This window comes from Alosa alosa, chromosome 17 (assembly GCF_017589495.1).
Source record: "Alosa alosa isolate M-15738 ecotype Scorff River chromosome 17, AALO_Geno_1.1, whole genome shotgun sequence".
NCBI classification, from domain to species: domain Eukaryota; kingdom Metazoa; phylum Chordata; class Actinopteri; order Clupeiformes; family Clupeidae; genus Alosa; species Alosa alosa.
The window spans coordinates 31,954,391-31,971,982 of record NC_063205.1 but is presented as its reverse complement, the minus strand read 5'-3'; the positions used below and the strand labels follow the sequence as shown (position 1 = coordinate 31,971,982).

The 17,592-nt window shown below is 37.8% G+C and overlaps 1 protein-coding gene across 8 annotated transcripts in view; it reads left to right on the top strand.

The window, feature by feature from the left end:
- Positions 1-17,592, top strand: part of dmd (dystrophin) — a 493,723-nt gene that overhangs the window by 210,048 nt on the left and 266,083 nt on the right. For 6 of the 8 annotated variants that reach the window (XM_048268223.1, XM_048268225.1, XM_048268222.1 and 3 more), the window contains 4 exons: positions 4,252-4,422; positions 14,278-14,460; positions 14,638-14,772; positions 16,630-16,782. In XM_048268223.1, coding sequence (XP_048124180.1) covers positions 4,252-4,422; positions 14,278-14,460; positions 14,638-14,772; positions 16,630-16,782 — 642 coding nt within the window. Of the gene's footprint in view, positions 1-4,251; positions 4,423-9,421; positions 9,512-14,277; positions 14,461-14,632; positions 14,773-16,629; positions 16,783-17,592 lie in introns of those variants that run through there. The other 2 variants (XM_048268227.1, XM_048268228.1) reach the window with 2 other exon arrangements.

Genomic DNA, 17,592 nt, shown 5'->3' with positions numbered 1-17,592 from the left:
TGAACTAGAAAGCAGGCTTTGCATCAAAATAATCAAATGTAACCAAGCTAACTACTCACCGTTATCACTGTTAGTTATCAAAGAAAGATATGCAACAAACTGAAAAAGTCTATTTCTTTTTAAAAAAACTATGTTTCCTTTTTTGTGCTATAAAGACATGACTGTTGCCAGCATACATGAGTGGCAACCAGGGGATAAGCAGGATAACGGCTTTCAAGGTGTCCTGATGTACAGAATTAATAAACTTGCTGGAGGAAACACAAAGTTGTTTCCTGCCTCATCCATTAATTCTACATAGTGGGACACCTCCGCAGCCTTTATCCCTTATATTAATTAATACATTTCAATTACTTCTTGGTAACACTTTATAATAACTACACACAATTCATCATTTATTAAGCCTTTGTTACTTATTAGTTAATGGTTTGTTCATCATTAGTAATTTCTAATTTATCATCAGTAAAGCATTTGTTCACACAGTTTATGTGTTTATAGTAAATAAGACTCTATCTTAAATATGTTTATACATTATTGTTAATACTTAATAAATGATGCAATAATATGTTTTTGATTAAGTAAGATTTCCATTATTTAACAGTTGTTACATAGACATGCACTAATGATTAGTTAGGATGAGGATACATATTTTATAAACCACTTCCTAATACTATAATTAATAATTAACTCAGGAGTTACAAATGGTTAGTTAATGATATTTTGTGAGCTCATCTAAAGTGAGGACATTGTATGCCTTGCAACACATTTACAAATGAGTTATAAAGTTAACACTTGCATTTATTCATTTAGCCGACACTTTCACCCAAAGCGACTTACACATGTCAATGAAATTAAAGGGCAAGGCCACATTGGTGGACTCTGGGGTTTGAACCCCAAACTTTATGAGTTACTGCATGTTAACCCGGCTCCCTATCCACTACACTACATCTGCATGTTGCATGCATGTTTACTATGAACAAACCATTTTTTAACTGTGTGTAAACATGATTTACAGATGAAAACTAATGTAGGAATAATACTTTGCAAATGAAGAATACAGCATTTAATAATAGTTTACAGATGTTTAATGACAGTGTGTAGAAGAAAACAGATACTCTTGCATAGTTGTAGGGGTTTCTATCTGGGCCAAGGTAGTGTAGTGGATAAGGAGCTGGACTAGCATTCAATAGCCTGAAAAGTTGGGGGTTCGATTCCCGGCTTTCACTGTTATGTCAATGGCCTTCAATTTAATTGACATGTGTACGTTGCTTGTCTGCTAAATGAATGAATGTGAATGTAATCTTTACAACTCATTTGAAAATGTGTTACAAGGCATAGAAAGTCCTCACTTTAGATAAGCTCACAAAATATCATTAACTAACCACTTGTAACCCCTGAGTTAATCATGAATTATAGTATTAGGAAGTGGTTTATAAAATATGTATCCTCACCCTAACTAATCATTAGTGCATGTGTATATCGCATAATTTATAAGTATTAACAATAATTCATCAACATATTTTAGATATAGGATTATTTACTATGAACAAACCATTGATAACTGTGTGTACAAATACTTTATTTATGAGAATTAACATAGGAACAATGCTTTACAAATGATGAACAAAGCATTTTGTAATAGTTTGCAACTGGTTTATAATAAGAAAATGATTTCATTATAAGTGGTTGTTTCATTACTTATTAAGTAAAAATCATGTACTTACAAACATATTTTTGGATAGGCTTATTTACTATGAACAAACCATTTATAATTGTGTGAACAAATGCTTTACTGATGATAAATTATGTATGAACAAGAAATTACTAATGATGAACAAACCATTAACTAATAAGTAACAAAGGCTTAATGTATTGTGTGTAGTTATTATAAAGTGTTACCAAGTATGCAATACATTTCAAGCATTACTTCAATAGATAGATAGATAGATAGATAGATAGATAGATAGATACTTTTATTGATCCCCAAGGGGAAATTCAAGGTCTCAGTAGCATACACATCACACACAACATGCACTTACAGCAGAAAAAGTAATATACATAAAAAAAACACTGTACAATAGAGACAGTAGAAGATAAACATGATACTAAAATACTAAATACTAAATATACTATATAAACTAAATCAAATATCCACATTGTGTGCTAAAGGATGATCAAGCATGACAGGGCAGTAACCCTGAGCCTGACTGAGACTGAGCCTGTAATTCAGTGTGCATTGTAAGGTGCTCTATGAGAGTGAGTGTCATGGTGATGGTGCAAATAAGTAAGTCCAACAGTGCAACAGTGCAAGAATAAAGTCTAGAGACCAGCATAAAATAAATATAAATATGGACATATAAGAGAATATTGTATAATGTAGATAAGGTACAGTGGGTCCCAGTTAAGTTTGGACGGGTTCCTTCATGAATCACGCACCCCATTTTCTCAGCAGAAATGGCACAAACTGCAGTTGACACAAACAACCACAAGGTGTCACTTGGGAGTTCTGCCACTACTATTTTTGATGCGACTTGACTTACTGCTTCCATGACGAAAGCAGGGGCATCGGAACTTAAATTGATCCGCGGTAGTTTAAGCTTACACTTGACAAAACATTCTAATATGAAAATGTAGATGCAATTGTTGTAAAATGGTGCAGCTTCTTTAAGAAAGCACTGTGCGCAGGGATGGAGAAAGAGAAAGCGAGAGGGGATATGTGTGTTAGATGCGTGTGGAAAAAGTATGTGCTGTTGAGACTGGAGCGAGTCATATTCAAAATAATGCAAAAAATAAATCCGCAGATAAAACCAATTATCCTCATTCATTGCAACCTCAGCATGCCTGCTTGCCGATGTTCAAACGAAAAAGATATCAAAGCACCTTTTGCGATTATAGCCTGTACACCAGCAATTGTTGAACATTTACCTGTACAAGTACATTGACAGTAGCCCAGCCTAACAGCATGTTGTAGGCCTACTGTAAAAATTTCACTTAAATTGCAACCGCAATATGCCTGCTTGCCGACGTTCAAACGACAACGAAAAAGATATCAAAGCAACAAGAGGGTTGAGTCTGAATGACATGAGTTTTTGAAGTTAAGAAATATTTTCGTATAAAAAAAATGGTCATTCTTCAATCTCCTTCACTGACGCCTATGGAAAAGGCTTATGTGCAGAACATCACAAAACGTGCATATTTTTGTATTGCAATCATTGTAGCCTACAGTTGTAACAGCGCATAACAGTCGTTTTACTCCCCGTATGCGCTCATTATAAAGAACGTTTAACGTGTCCCAAAAACAGCTATCAACTAATCACCAAACGTCTTATAAACAAGTATTGCCAGGAGCAACACCTTGCAAAAAATGATAACAATAGGCCTAGGCCTTTATATGGCTCTGCTCCTGCCTAGATTCGAACTCAGAACTGCCTGAAAGTTGCAGACCTGTTCTGGAAATACGCCGCGATTAACCCACTCGACCGTCCAGACAACGCTATCTGCTTCGAGTAGGCCTATTGGGTAGGACTGTAGCCTACACTGGTTGCTGTGGCACAGTCTTGAGTGACCGAATTCGTTTTCCTTTGTCATATGAATGCTGTCATTTTGTTAACATTACTGTTAAGGAGATGCTGTAGGCAAAGGCTATATTTAACATCGTTAGTGTAGTAAAACAAATCAGAACTATGGGGGGGAGGGAATCATAAGACACAAATATATTTTCTTGATATTAAGGCTGGGGAAGGTCCATTTCTAATGAAATCATTCCAGGTAAATTTGGGCTAGCTTCAAGGCTTTGTAATTGGTATTACATTTTGATAGAAATGTGATTGAAATACACAGAGGTTCATTGAAGTTCCAAATTAGCACATTTTGCACAAAACAAAGTGCAACTAAAATATGGACATAATAGTATTTAAGTAATTGTTATGTTTCAGGGACCTTTAAGCAGTAAGCCCTGTGAGGCCGTCAGTTCCATGGATTTTAGAACAACTGAGGGGCATTATTATGCATGACATGAAGCAGAGTGCACTGAAGTTTAATTAATTGAGTTAAAAAAACCAAAGCATCTAGCACTTGCTGAAGTGCAATTAACATATTATTAGCACACATATTTCCATTTGGTACACTTCTTTTCCACAAGGGTACAACAGACATAGAGTAACTTTTGAGATATTTTTAATTGAAAATATTTAGGGGTTGCTGTCAAGTTCACACTGCCCATATACTGAAGTATGTCTGTAATACTTGATTTAGGCATATGCAAAGAAATCTGCTCTTAAAGGGGGTCTTGATAAGACAGTGAGCCTTCGGAAGGAAATGCAGGAGATGCAGGAATGGATCACACAAGCTGAAGAAGACTATTTGGAGAGAGACTTTCAGTACAAGAGTCCTGAAGAATTACACAAAGGTGTGGAAGAGCTGAAGGTAAAACACACAAAAGCTGCATTGTAGTATTCAGCAAACATGAAACATGAAACTTGGTGGACATGTAACCCCACTAAACTTTTACGTTTGGTCCCTGCATGCACAAATACACACACACATGTGGGATGGAGTAGGAGATCTAGAGAATGTGCAGGATCGAATGGCACACCAAACAAATTCTTTCCAAAAAGCGCTCACCCTAGTGATTACCTAACATATCAATTTAAACTAGTTGGCAAGGGGGTGGGAAGTCGAGATATTTCCCATGGTATATGCAGTTATTTGGGATTTCATTTTCTGTCACTATTGACTTTATAAAAAGAAAAATCTAATTTTAGTTACATTCAAGCCTCAAGGATATGGCTCATTGTTGAGTTCAATTGTTTTGTTATATCATATTTCATATCATTATGATCATATTTATCATATCATATTTGCTCACCTTCAGGGTTCACTTTCGATAACTACAGGTGATCTGTATCTAACTGGGAATGTACTGTACAACCCCAAATCCGAAAATGTTGGGACGTTGTGTAAAAAGAAAATAAAAACAGAAGGTAATAATATTCTAGTCCCGTAAAAACGCAATTTAACCGTTTTAGCAGCAAAAAAGACAAAGACATATCAAATGTTGAAAATGAAAAAAATGTACTATTACATGGAAAATATATAACTTTGAATTTGATGCTAGCAACATGTTTCAAAAAAAGTTGGGAAAGGGAATGTTTACCACTGTGCTGTTTCACCTCTCTTAACAAAATGATGAGAATGAAATGTTGTCCTATTCCTGCCCGATATAGGATTTCAGTTGCTCAACAGTTTATTCTTAATCTTGTTTCATTCCACGTTGCACCTAATTTGACAGGTTTGGACTGCAGACAGGCCATTTTAGCACCTGGACTCTTCCTCTATGGAGAAATACTGTTTAAATATGGGCAGAATTATCTTTTGCATTGTTTTCCTGAAATATTCAAGGTCTTCCTTGGAAAATGACCTTGCCTTATATGCCTTATATGTTGCTCAAAACATGTGTACATTAGTGCTGTCAGTTAAACGTGTTATTAATGGCGTTAACGCAAAGCCATTTTAACGGCGTCATTTTTTTGCCGCGAGATTAACTTTCTTTCTTTGTAGTTTTTTCACATGCTGTTGCAACAAACAGTAACGTAAGAAAAACTACAACACCACACCGGATCTAGACTGGAAACAAAACAATAGGCACGCCGCACACACTTGTTTAAGCTTGCGAGCCGGCCAAAGCCGTGGCCTACTGGTTAGCGCTTTGGACTTGTAACCGGAGGGTTGCCGGTTTAAACCCCGACCAGTAGGCACGGCTGAAGTGCCTTTGAGCAAGGCACCTGACCCCTTACTGCTCCCCGAACACCGCTGTTGTTGCAGGCAGCTCACTGCGCCGGGATTAGTGTGTGCTTCACCTCACTGTGTGTTCACTGTTTGCTGAGTGTGTTTCACTAATTCACGGATTGGGATAAATGCAGAGACCAAATTTCCCTCACGGGATCAAAAGAGTATATATACTTATACTTAAAGAGTAGTAGGCTAACGCATTAATTGTGTGCTGCCAAAGATTTTTTATTCATCACTTGTTCTGTTATCAACAATCCTCTTTGGCTGCTACTATTTTGACCCTTTAACTGCCAGATAGCAAAGATTCTAAGAACTTTGCTTCCTAGTAGGCTTCTGCCTAGTCCTCCTTCTGTAGTCATGGAGATAATAAACCCCAACGCAGTTCTGAACTCCCAGTTGGCTGAACGGTGTTTTGTGGACACCAATGCCGACATGAGTGTGCACTCTGCTTTCGACATTCAGTTACATTAGATTCCATTCTTCTCAATACAACTCCCCACACCAGCATTGCACTTTGCTGCCGCGTAAATCACAATCAGTTCTATTTGGTCGACGCTGCCCCATAAAATCCATTGTTCATCCAGTGTTTACCAGCTAACTTCGGCGCTGATGTGTGTGGTAAGTGACAGTGCACAATAGACTGTATAAAATGGCAGTGCACTCATGTCGGTGCCAGTGTCGGCTTAGAAATTAAAATGTCACCAAAGCACTTCAAGTTTAAGCTTTAATCTAGCCTAAAAGCTAAACATTGTTTACACTCACACTGTTACATGTGAACTGAACATGGAGATAGGGACTAGGCTATTTCTGTTTGTTAGGCCTATGCACTTCATTGAAATGTGCTGTAGGCCTAAGCTACATTTTGCACACCTGTACACATTTCTCAATATGAAAAGTTCCTTATTTTCAACTGAACTCAAAGATAATGAATATAGGTTATGGAGTATTTTCTGTTTGTTAAGCCCTTTATAATGTGTGTACATTTTGTGCATGCACTTCTGCTGTAGCATTTATTTCAGTTTATATTAGTTATATTGCTGAAGAATACATTGTGTGGTCTGCTGCATATCTTTTGAAATTTGATTTGAAATAATCGGTAACACTTTACTTGACAGGTGAGTTCATAACACATTCATATCAGCTGTCATAAACTGCACATAAAGCATTCATGACTGTTTCATGAGACATTCATACCAAACCTTTCATGAATGTGGAAGACAGAACGACGAGAACTTGTCAAAATAAAAGTCCAACATCGTATTTGTGTAACCTGGATACCATTAATTTAAATCTCTCCAGCCTTTGTAAATATTCCATGAATATCTTATGAAGTCTACATCGAATGTCACTTTACTATACAAGTTGTGAAGTATTCGTAATCACTGAGTTTAACACTGGGAGGTAAACTAGCCTACATTCAGCTGACCTGTATTTGTGTAACCTGGAACGGTTGGACATTCCCAGTAGCAAAAGATGAGAAATCATCTGCAAGGGTTACATCAGAAAACAAATACATTTTTATGTAGCAAAAATTATTTGCTTGAACATATTCTGTCTTTTTGGCACTGGAGCCCATTGACTCAGATGTGAAGTTCTCGTCGTTCTGTCTTCCACATTCATGAAAGGTTTGGTATGAATGTTGAGTCATGTCTCATGAAACAGTCATGAATGCTTTATGTGCAGTTTATGACAGCTGCTATGAATGTGTTATGAACTCACCCATCAAGTAAAGTGTTACCAAATAATCAAATAGATCTACGTCTTAAAGTTAAGTTAATAAAGTAACTTGATTTGCTTTCATTTGAATCCCAATCAAGATACTTTATATTGTTAATATGGACTCCTGGAAAAGTTCAGAAATGCAAAATAATAGAATTTTAATCATGTGATAAAATGTGTGATTAATCACAATTAACTATAGAAATTCAGTGATTAATCGTGATTAAGCATTTGTGAATTGAGTATCAAACTTTGCTCATAGACAATGATTATCAAAGGTTTTCCTGAGCCCATACAATTTTCTTTACAGAAACAGGTCTGGTTTAAATGCAGTGCCATCTGAGGTCCAAAATACCTTGGCCAACCAATATTGTTTTTCAGCTCTATCCCTTGTTTGCAAAGACTTCTCTGGAGTCTTTGAATATTTGTAATGACAACTTGACATTAACGAGGATGACATTACCAGAGGTTGTCTTTGTCATGACAACTTGACATTAAATATGTTTGGAGTGTCCTTATTAAGACAACTTGGCATTAAACAGGATGACATTACAAGAGGATGTCTTTGTCATGACAGCTTGACATAAACAGAAAATCTACCTCTTTTTGTATTCATGACATGTTGACATAAGGATGATTATAATTAGATGTGTAACAGGATATTTCACAACTGACTGTCATGACACCATTATGACAGTGTAACAAATACATTATTTGACCTAAAGGAAAGTGGTACCCTTTTGATTTGTCAGTAAAGGTGCTCTAAGTGATGCTGGGTAACGTAATTTCTGTTGACTTTCAAACAAAACAGAGAGCTAGCTCGCTACTTCCTCTCCCTCCCTCCTGTGCTGCTCCCATGCAATTGAAACTCTCCTAGGCACGCATTTCGTCTGTGATTTGCTGGAATCGTTTGTTATGTTTTTATGGGCTAGGTTTGCCCAGGTTGTTTTTGTTGCCGTTTTTTAAGACTGGGCTGTCCACAGAGATCGCAGTTTTTTTTTACTGTGTATTCAGGACACAGACAGCTAGCGGTTGTTTAGGTGATATTTGCAGTAAGTGACAAAATGTTTTAGCCTAAAAAACACATGGCATCGCTTAGAGCACCTTTAAGATATCATGAAGAATAAGAATAGCTGTCTTGACATCAATATGACATTCACTAGCTCACATTCCTGAATTTGCATAAAGATATAAAAGCATAATACTGTACATAAAAGCATAATATAAGAGCATGTTTGGCGAGGTCTGGCCATGGTCCTGAAGGGCTTCACAAATCGTGCCCCCTTATTCTTTAACTATGGAAGACGGGAGGCGTAAGGGGAGGTGGTGGGTTGCAAGCGGAGTAACACTGATGCTGCAACTTCGGCAGGTAAACTGTAAATAAATAACCTGACTGATTGAAGAAGGAGGCTTGGCAAATTCAGTCACGCTCCTCCCGAACTTCCGTTTGTAAACGCCATGTGTAATGAATACATTTGTTGACTTAAAGTAAAGTGATACCATCTTGCTTTGTCTTTTAGATTTCATGAAGGATAAGACTGGATATCATGACACCATTTTTTATTGATTTTCTTGAGGAATCAATACAATTATACATTACAGGTATAATAATCAATTAATCACCTCACCAACCCAGAAAAACCTCCCTCATACCCACCCTTCGCCAGCCTATCCCATAAATTTACCAGACAATAATAAGTCACATAATACAAGTATAAAACAACAACCAAGAACAAACAAAACAAAAAACAAATACACATACAAAGACACATAATGCACATGTCGGGGGGGTCATCTAATCTTTTTGTTGTAGTGGGCTTTGTATGCTCTCATAGTAAGTCAAAAAAGGGGACCAGGTTCTCTCAAAACATTGTATGGAGCCTTTCAGAGTGTATCTGTTTTTTTCCAATTTCAGAAATGACATGGTGTCTCTAATCCATCTGCTAAATCTGGGTGATGTTTGTTCCTCCACATGAGAAGCATCTGCCGTCTAGCCAACAGAGAGGTGAAAGCTATGACAACATGGAATTTGCCTTTCAGAGAGCGAGTTTCATCAGGAAAGCCAAAAATTGCACAAATTGGATTTGGGGGGGTGCTCACACCACACATTGTAGAATAGGCCTGACAAATGTCTGTCCAATATGTTCTAAGATGCGGGCAGGACCAGAACATGTGTATGTGATCAGCTGATTGACTTTTACAATGTGGACAAGAGGGGTCAACATCAGGAAAAGTCTTGGCCAGTTTGGCCTTAGTCCAGTGTACCCTTAAAAGGATTTTGAGTTGAATCATGACACCATTTTGATGTCATTAAGATATCATGAAGGATAAGACATGTCTTAAGAAATGCCATCGCACACCAAATTAGCTTTCTAACACATTATCATGGGAAGTAAAAATCTTTGGCTTGTTTTGTAACATGATGACCAAGATCAACACACACACACTCTGTAATCAACATTTTATTCCCAAGGTTTTCACTTGAAAAACATTGAACAGAAACAGTTTAGAAATTAAGTAATCAAAAAGGTGCTGAAAAGGTGCTAATCAAAAAGGTTGTTCTTATCCAGGGCTCTACACTAACATTTTTTTTCAGGAGCACTTGTGCGCCCAAGTGAAAAAATGTAGGAGCACAGACAAAAATTTGGGCACACAGTCAGTTCTGTACTTAACTTACACATAATAACATTATACTGCAGCTAACAGTTAAACATGCCAGTGCACCAATTGCGAATATTAAGAATGACTGACAACATTTAGGCTACAGGAAAAAGGATTTTAAAGATCAGTGCCTACTTTATATTCAGTCTGTTTTATTTTCCTACATTTTGTTAATGTAAAATAATATAATACATTGCCATATTTGCATTTAGCCTGTTTATTAAGTATCCTGTCAAATGTAGGCTAATTTATTTATTTGTGAATCCATCTATAGCTAATCCAAATATGCCCTCGGGGACCTATCTGACAGCATACTGCCTAAAACTACTACATTTTCTCTTCCACAAAACCCAACATAGGCTAATCAAGGATATATGTTTTATACTTAGTTATGTTTTATAATTATTTCTTATTTGAAATATCTGCATTGATGGGGGCAGTAGGCAAACGTTAGGCCTACTTTCGTTTTCCACTTCAGCTTGTAATCGGTGTAAACAAACAAGCATGCGTGGAAGCCTGGAGTTGTCAGTAGCGTTCTACCTTTGAATAAAATGGGAGTATTACGGGAAGCTACTTTTGTGCCTGTTCGCTACAGCTATATTTTGCATATTGCAGGCAATACGTCAACTGGGCTAAAAGGCATGTTAGGTTACCTTTACTTCTCTCACTGCATTCTCAGAATCTCATCCTGTTCCTCCGACATCCGATGAATTCGGTGGATAGAAGAACTAATTTCTTCAATCTTTGCATCTTGGCTGGCTAGTCTAACTTTCCACTTTTTTCATGTGCTCTTGGATTTGATAGAAGCGACTACTAGCGAGTCACAACGCGAAACTGCTAACGTTGATGGGAGGTGTAGTTTTTATGCTGCATTCGCGACGTGATTCTATGGTTTGCACCAGTAATGTTTCTTGATGTTGTGGTGTATTTTGTAGACAAACATTGACATGGTTAGAAGTCATTCGCACCAGTGCGCCTAAATATTTTGCACTCGCACACCATCATTTTTACTCGCATGTGCGAGTGAAATGGGCGCACTATAGAGCCCTGTTCTCATCTAACTTAGCTTGTAAGTGATGGGCAGGAGGTTTCCTGCCTTTTTCTTGGGTTCATGTGTCATGACAGTGTCATGTGTTCATGACCCGTGTTGGACAAGTTACTCCAAAATCGTAACTTATTACTGTCATTTCAAAGTAATTTGTTACATTCATAATTGTGTCATGACATCCAGTCTTGCCCTTCATGATATCTTAATGACAAAGCAAGATGGCATCACTTTACTTTAGGTCAAAGAATATATTCATTACACTGTCATATTGATGTCATGACAGCTATTCTTATTTAATGCCAAGTTGTCTTAATAAGGACACTCCAAACTAATTTAATGTCAACTTGTCATGACAACGACAACTTCTGGTAATGTCATCCTGGTTAATGTCATTACAAAGTTAGTTGTCATTACAAAGACATCCCAAACATTAAATGTCAACTTGTCATGACCAAGACAACTTCTGGTAAGGTCACTTTAATTAATGTGAAGTTGTCATAATCAAGACAACCCAAGCAATGTCAACTTGAACGAGTCATAGTTATGACAGTGTCATGTCACTCTTATGTTGACAGTGTCAAGTAAAGTGTTACCGAATATTTAAAAAATATTATGTACTGTAGATGATGAACTCCCCAAAGAAGCATTTAAATTACATTGCTTTATCATTTGTCCACACAGATTTACACAGAGTGATGAATACCCCTACATCTTTACTTCTAAGATACTCTGACTCTATGGGATGCTCTTCAATACCCAATAAATTTGACAGTTACCCTAATTAGTGGTGAAACAAAACCTTGGTTTTATTTATCATTACACAACTTTTCTATCATTTTGGTACCCCCGTCCCAAAGTTTTTTGAAACGTGTTGCTGGTATCAATTCACAATTAACATATTTTCCATGAAATAATCAAATTTGTCATTATCAACTTTTGATATATCGTATGTGTCCTTTTTGCAACTAAATATCAGTTTACAAGATTTGCAGACTATTACATTGTGTTTTTATTCGCATTTTACACAACGTTCCAATTTTCTCTGATTTGTCCAATGAGTCATCAAGTATCACAGTTGTAAGACAGCTTGTTGTATTAAAACCAACAAACTGGACACGCTAGCTTATGTATGCATTTTGCTTATCATTTGAAAGCTCTTGACTTTGAACAGTATGACAACCAAGGCCTGGTGTGCCTGCAGCCACAGAAACTTTAAGCAGATCTTGGCTTCAACGGTGACAATGCGACAAAAAGGAAAATTTGGTATATTTTTTTACACTGTAGGAATCACATACTACAAGATATATTCATACCAACACAATCAAATCCGTGACTACAGAGTTTTATTTTAGCATGGGTTTCCTCCGTAAAAAGAGGCCTGCATGTAACTTCACATCATGCATTTAAAGTCCTTAAATTCACAAACATATTTTGGCTTTATTTTTCTATCAAAAACTGACTCTTAACAGCCCCAGTCTTTGAGAAGACATGAAATGTCCACTGGAATTTTGTTTCTTTCTATTACACCTGCCAGGGAATCCTGTTATGTGGCTAAGCTGCTGCCTAGCAGGTAAAACACATTTAAATGGCTATAGCCTACATTTAAAACAATGTAGGCTATTAGCTAGAAATGATGCCACATGTCTACATTCAATATTTTAGCCACTTCGAAAGTTTGTTTAGATACAGTGATTCTGCCGTCATGGAAACGGAACATCACACTTCGGTACTCTATAGCATAGCCTTGAGGGCAAGCTCACTATGTCATAGTAAATTGTTACTTTAACCCACTGACTAGGCTCAACATTATATTATACTTATATGTTATGGTGAGGAGGGTCCCTGCAAACAAAACAAAATATTTTTAACCTTGTTCCGATGGCCAAGATGGCAGCAAATAGGTACAACTGACTGCATCATTCCTTTTTTGTACCCCTTTTTTACACTTTAAAATACTTATTTCAAGTTCCAGTCAAGTTTCATTTTGGTTTGGTTTATGTAACACACCCTCATTCTTAACACACCCTCATTCTTAGGGCCCTATGTTGACGATCAAAAATGCAGAGCATAGCGTATTTTTATCACGACGCAAAGTTTATTCCTATCTTACACTCAAATGTTTTGCCATGCCCTTCTCTTTTATTACACAATGCACCAAGGGGTGTGGCAATTAACAACATAAGGTGCGGTCTGGCGCGTGATCAAAAATCGCTATCTTACACCATCTAAAAGTATTACGCCAGTGACCAAGAAAAACCTGGTCTATAGCGAAAGGCGCATATGAAGCACAGCTGAAGACACACCGTCACAAGATGTAAGCAGCAACTCCTTTGCAGGATAAATGTCCTTTGGATTTTTATTCAGTCGTTTGAACATTATTGTGGTAAGTGTTTTTTCAGGCTATGTTTTCGATGGTAACCCATTGTCAGTCTATAGTGAAAGTAATTAACTGTGTATAATTTTTTTGGTTGTTGACTATGACACCACGGTGAAGTTAGTTTCACTTTGCCTATGAGTTTAAATAATATACGAGTGCAGATATGTGTAGCCTTTACTCTGCTAGGTTTTAGTAAAGCTTGGTTTAGTGGAATACCTGTTCCATAAGGTCTCGCTTGCAAGCAGATTCCTTCAAATACGCTGGTGACCATCCAAATACCGATGCGCTGTTTGATGTTGCGCTGCTTGCTGCTTGCAGACGTCATTTTCATTGGTTTAAAGGATGTTACGCCCAAAACGCACCCATGACTAATTAAGAAACATAACAATCGCCTTTTTGTGCCAGGCGCCCGACGTTTGATAACAAAACCACCCCCAATGTAGACTGGACAAACCCCTACATTTATTTAAGCTATTCGCCAATGACCATGTGTTTTAAATCGCCAAGATAGGGCCCTTAGTGTTAATGGGAAGACCATTAATTCATAGATATGCATTAACACCTTACTTATCCCAAAACGAAGAAAAATTGTAAGGTGAGCCTCAACACAAAGGAAATCAGCTGGAATCATTTTAATTTTCTTTTTATTCAGCATCTCATGTCAACATTCTGTCTTATCCATCAGAGGGCACAAGAGGAGGTAAATCAGAAGGAACAGAAGGTGAACTTATTAACAGACACTGTGAACAGCTTTATTGCTAAGGCTCCTCCAGTTGCCCACGACTCCTTGAAGGCAGAGTTGGACATCTTGACACCAAACTACCTTCATCTGTGTAGTCGCCTTAATGGCAAAAGCAAGACTTTGCAGGTGCCCATACTTTGCTTTTCTCATTTCTGTAGTTTGATGTTATATATGTGAAATATGCTATTAATGGTAATAATACCCAGATATGTTAATGTGCTTGTTAGATATACATGCTGTCATTATGAGTACCAGTGTGTGTACCAAGATTTCTGAAAGAGTATTCTATGTTCCTAAGAACAGGAGGTATGGGCCTGCTGGTGTGAACTGCTGGCATATTTACAGCAAGAGAATGGTTGGCTGGATGAGCTGGAGAGGAAACTGGATGAGATGGAGAACATTGAAGGTGGAGTGGAAGAGCTTACAGAGACCCTGGAGGTATGCACTCATGCAGCCCTACTCTACCATAGATAATGGTACTGTCAGGGCAGATAGGACCCAAGCGCAAGACTCCTCCAGGCAGAATTTAGAAAAACACACTTTAATGACTGACAAACTTGCTAACAGACAGAACTTTGACAGGGTAAACAGAGAGACAATCCAACAAGGAACAGAGAAACAGGAGGGTAAAAATATACAGACCAATTAACAGAAAGACAGAGGACTGGACGAGACCAACGAGACAATAACGGGGAACAGGTGTGGAAGCAGAAACGGAGGGAAAACTAACAAGACAGGAAGCACAGACCAAATAAGGAGATGGGGCGGAGACAAAGGCAGGTGACAGGCAGGTAAACACAAAGCACATGGGGAACCAGAGAAACACAGCACACGCAGGACACTACACAAAGTGGCCACCAGGGTGGCACAAAGTCACTCCATCCAGGCAGGATCCTGACAGGTACTCATCAGGTGTAGCTGTTTAGAAAATACATAATCCTCCCTCCCAATACCTTAAGAGATGCAAACTGCTGTGCAAACCACTCTTTCTAACAGGCCCCTCTTAAAAGCAATTGCCATACCACACTGTGAGGTGAGGACACTCTCTACAGTACTGCCGCACTAAGGCAGAAGATGGTAACTTCGATTTTGGCAAAAATGAGTTTTTTGTCAAGTTTTATCAAGTAGACAAACATCAAGTTTCAATTCGGTTGTTTTTTTGGGGAAATAAGGTGATGTTTTTGCCGTAACTTCAAAAAGCTAAGGGGAAACTGTGGTGGAAGCCCATAACGTCAGATACACGCTGCTACTGAACACTCGATTGAAGTTATGGTGCGAAGTTACGACAAGCTGCCTTCTGACCGACCATCATCAAGTTGTATTGCCGTGCTGGAGTTATGTCTAGGCTATCTATGCATTATTCAATTAAATCACCTCAGACACACACTAACTTCAATAAAGTGTATGCAGTAGCCTACATGTTTTGCAGTGCTTGCTTTTTGAAACGTAGCCTAAATGCCAGGATCAAGGAATGACATGCTGGTGCATTAAAGATAGGCTAGGCTATCAAGATTAGCCTATCTTAAAATCCTAAACTCAACAACGTATTCAGTAACAAGCGGTGCATTAGAGCAGTGTTTCTCAAACTTTTTCAGACCAAGGACCACTTAATCAATAAAAAAAACCTCACGGACCACCTAGCTAAAAAAAAGAGTAGACCTACTTAAATAGTTACTTACACAATAGGCTTACTCCTGAGCACTGAGCCACGTTGCTTATTTTCTGTGCACTTTGCTTGTGTCAGAGGATTCATATGATTTAAACTGGCATAACTTACATAGGCAGCGTTGCAGAACTGTTTGGATTTACATACATGTTGGTTCAATATGGCAAACAACTCATCTATATTATATTTTACCACGTCTGCTCGCGGACCACTTGGGATAGCTTGCGGACCACCAGTGGTCCCCGGACCACACTTTGAGAAACACTGCATTAGAGCATGGCTTGTAGCCTAGGATATCTTAATTCACAGCCCGTAATACAAGGCTACATGTCAACTGAAAAAAAAATGTTTCTCATAGGCTAGAAATCACCATTGCATATATACAGTATTTATACAACCTCTGGTTATGTCTAACAAAATATAACAGCTGAATGAACATCCTCTATGAGTTTTTTATGTTTTATTTATCTATTCATGTAGAATAAGAATAACAAAAATGACTGAGACTGAAGTGTTTGTGTTGTTTTTACTGGTCCTGTATGATTTTTTTTACCAGGTACTGTATATTTATAGTTCATACTGTATGTACCATGTGCATTTCACATGTCATCTGTATGCAAATTTAATAGGCTTTGGAGATATTTGTGCGGGAGCACCCAGAGGAAGGACGCACACAGATCCAGGAGCTATCTCAAACACTGATTGATGGCGGGGTAATGGATGAACTCATCGCACACAAACTGGAGGCTTTCAACACCCGCTGGGATGAGCTGATGCAGAGGGTACTTTTGTATTTATTGAAAGCTAAAAGTCACAGTTACTGTTATGAGAAGCTTTGTACTCTCTCAATATCACTATCTGATTTTTTTGTACTGCCTTAGTTATAAGTTAGTGTCAGCTGCTAAGCAAGGCATATAAAAAGGGAGAGTTTGGTCTATGGAGAAGGAGTGGGAACATGAGACTGTGCATGCTCTTATACACTCACTACATACAAGCTATGCACCCTCAAAATATGGATTCATATGCAAGTTACCTCAAAGAAGCATCATATTTTAAAATGCCCACCACACAAGGGATTTTGTTGGTTTGTTTACTCAGCATATGAAGTTAGCTAGCATGTTAGTAGATATCCCATTACCAACTGCGTTGTCTATTTTTCCCAGACAGTAACTTAGCTAGTTGGCAGACATCAGAAACATTACCAATGTGATGGGTTACTCCCTTCACTGCAGCCATGCTTGTTACCGCCGACACGCTATCCGGAGAAATATTCTTTGGTCACCGCTATTGACCGATTTACGACTCCCATTGACTTCTATTCAACGTGTGTAAACAAAACGTCAATTATGTGCTTAAACTAACGCCGCTGACTTATGCCAGCAACCATTTCACTTTATAATAAACTACATTTTGGCACATATATACTGCAGGTAAAACAGAATTTGGCTTAAGCAGTGAGGAGAAATTTTAAGCAAAATGTCAGCCCCTAAGATTGTGCCCATTGCTCAAATTTATGGTCGTTTAATGTCGGATGTCAGAGTAATTACATTCCAAAATGTACCTTAATGATACACCACAATTTATAAAGGAAC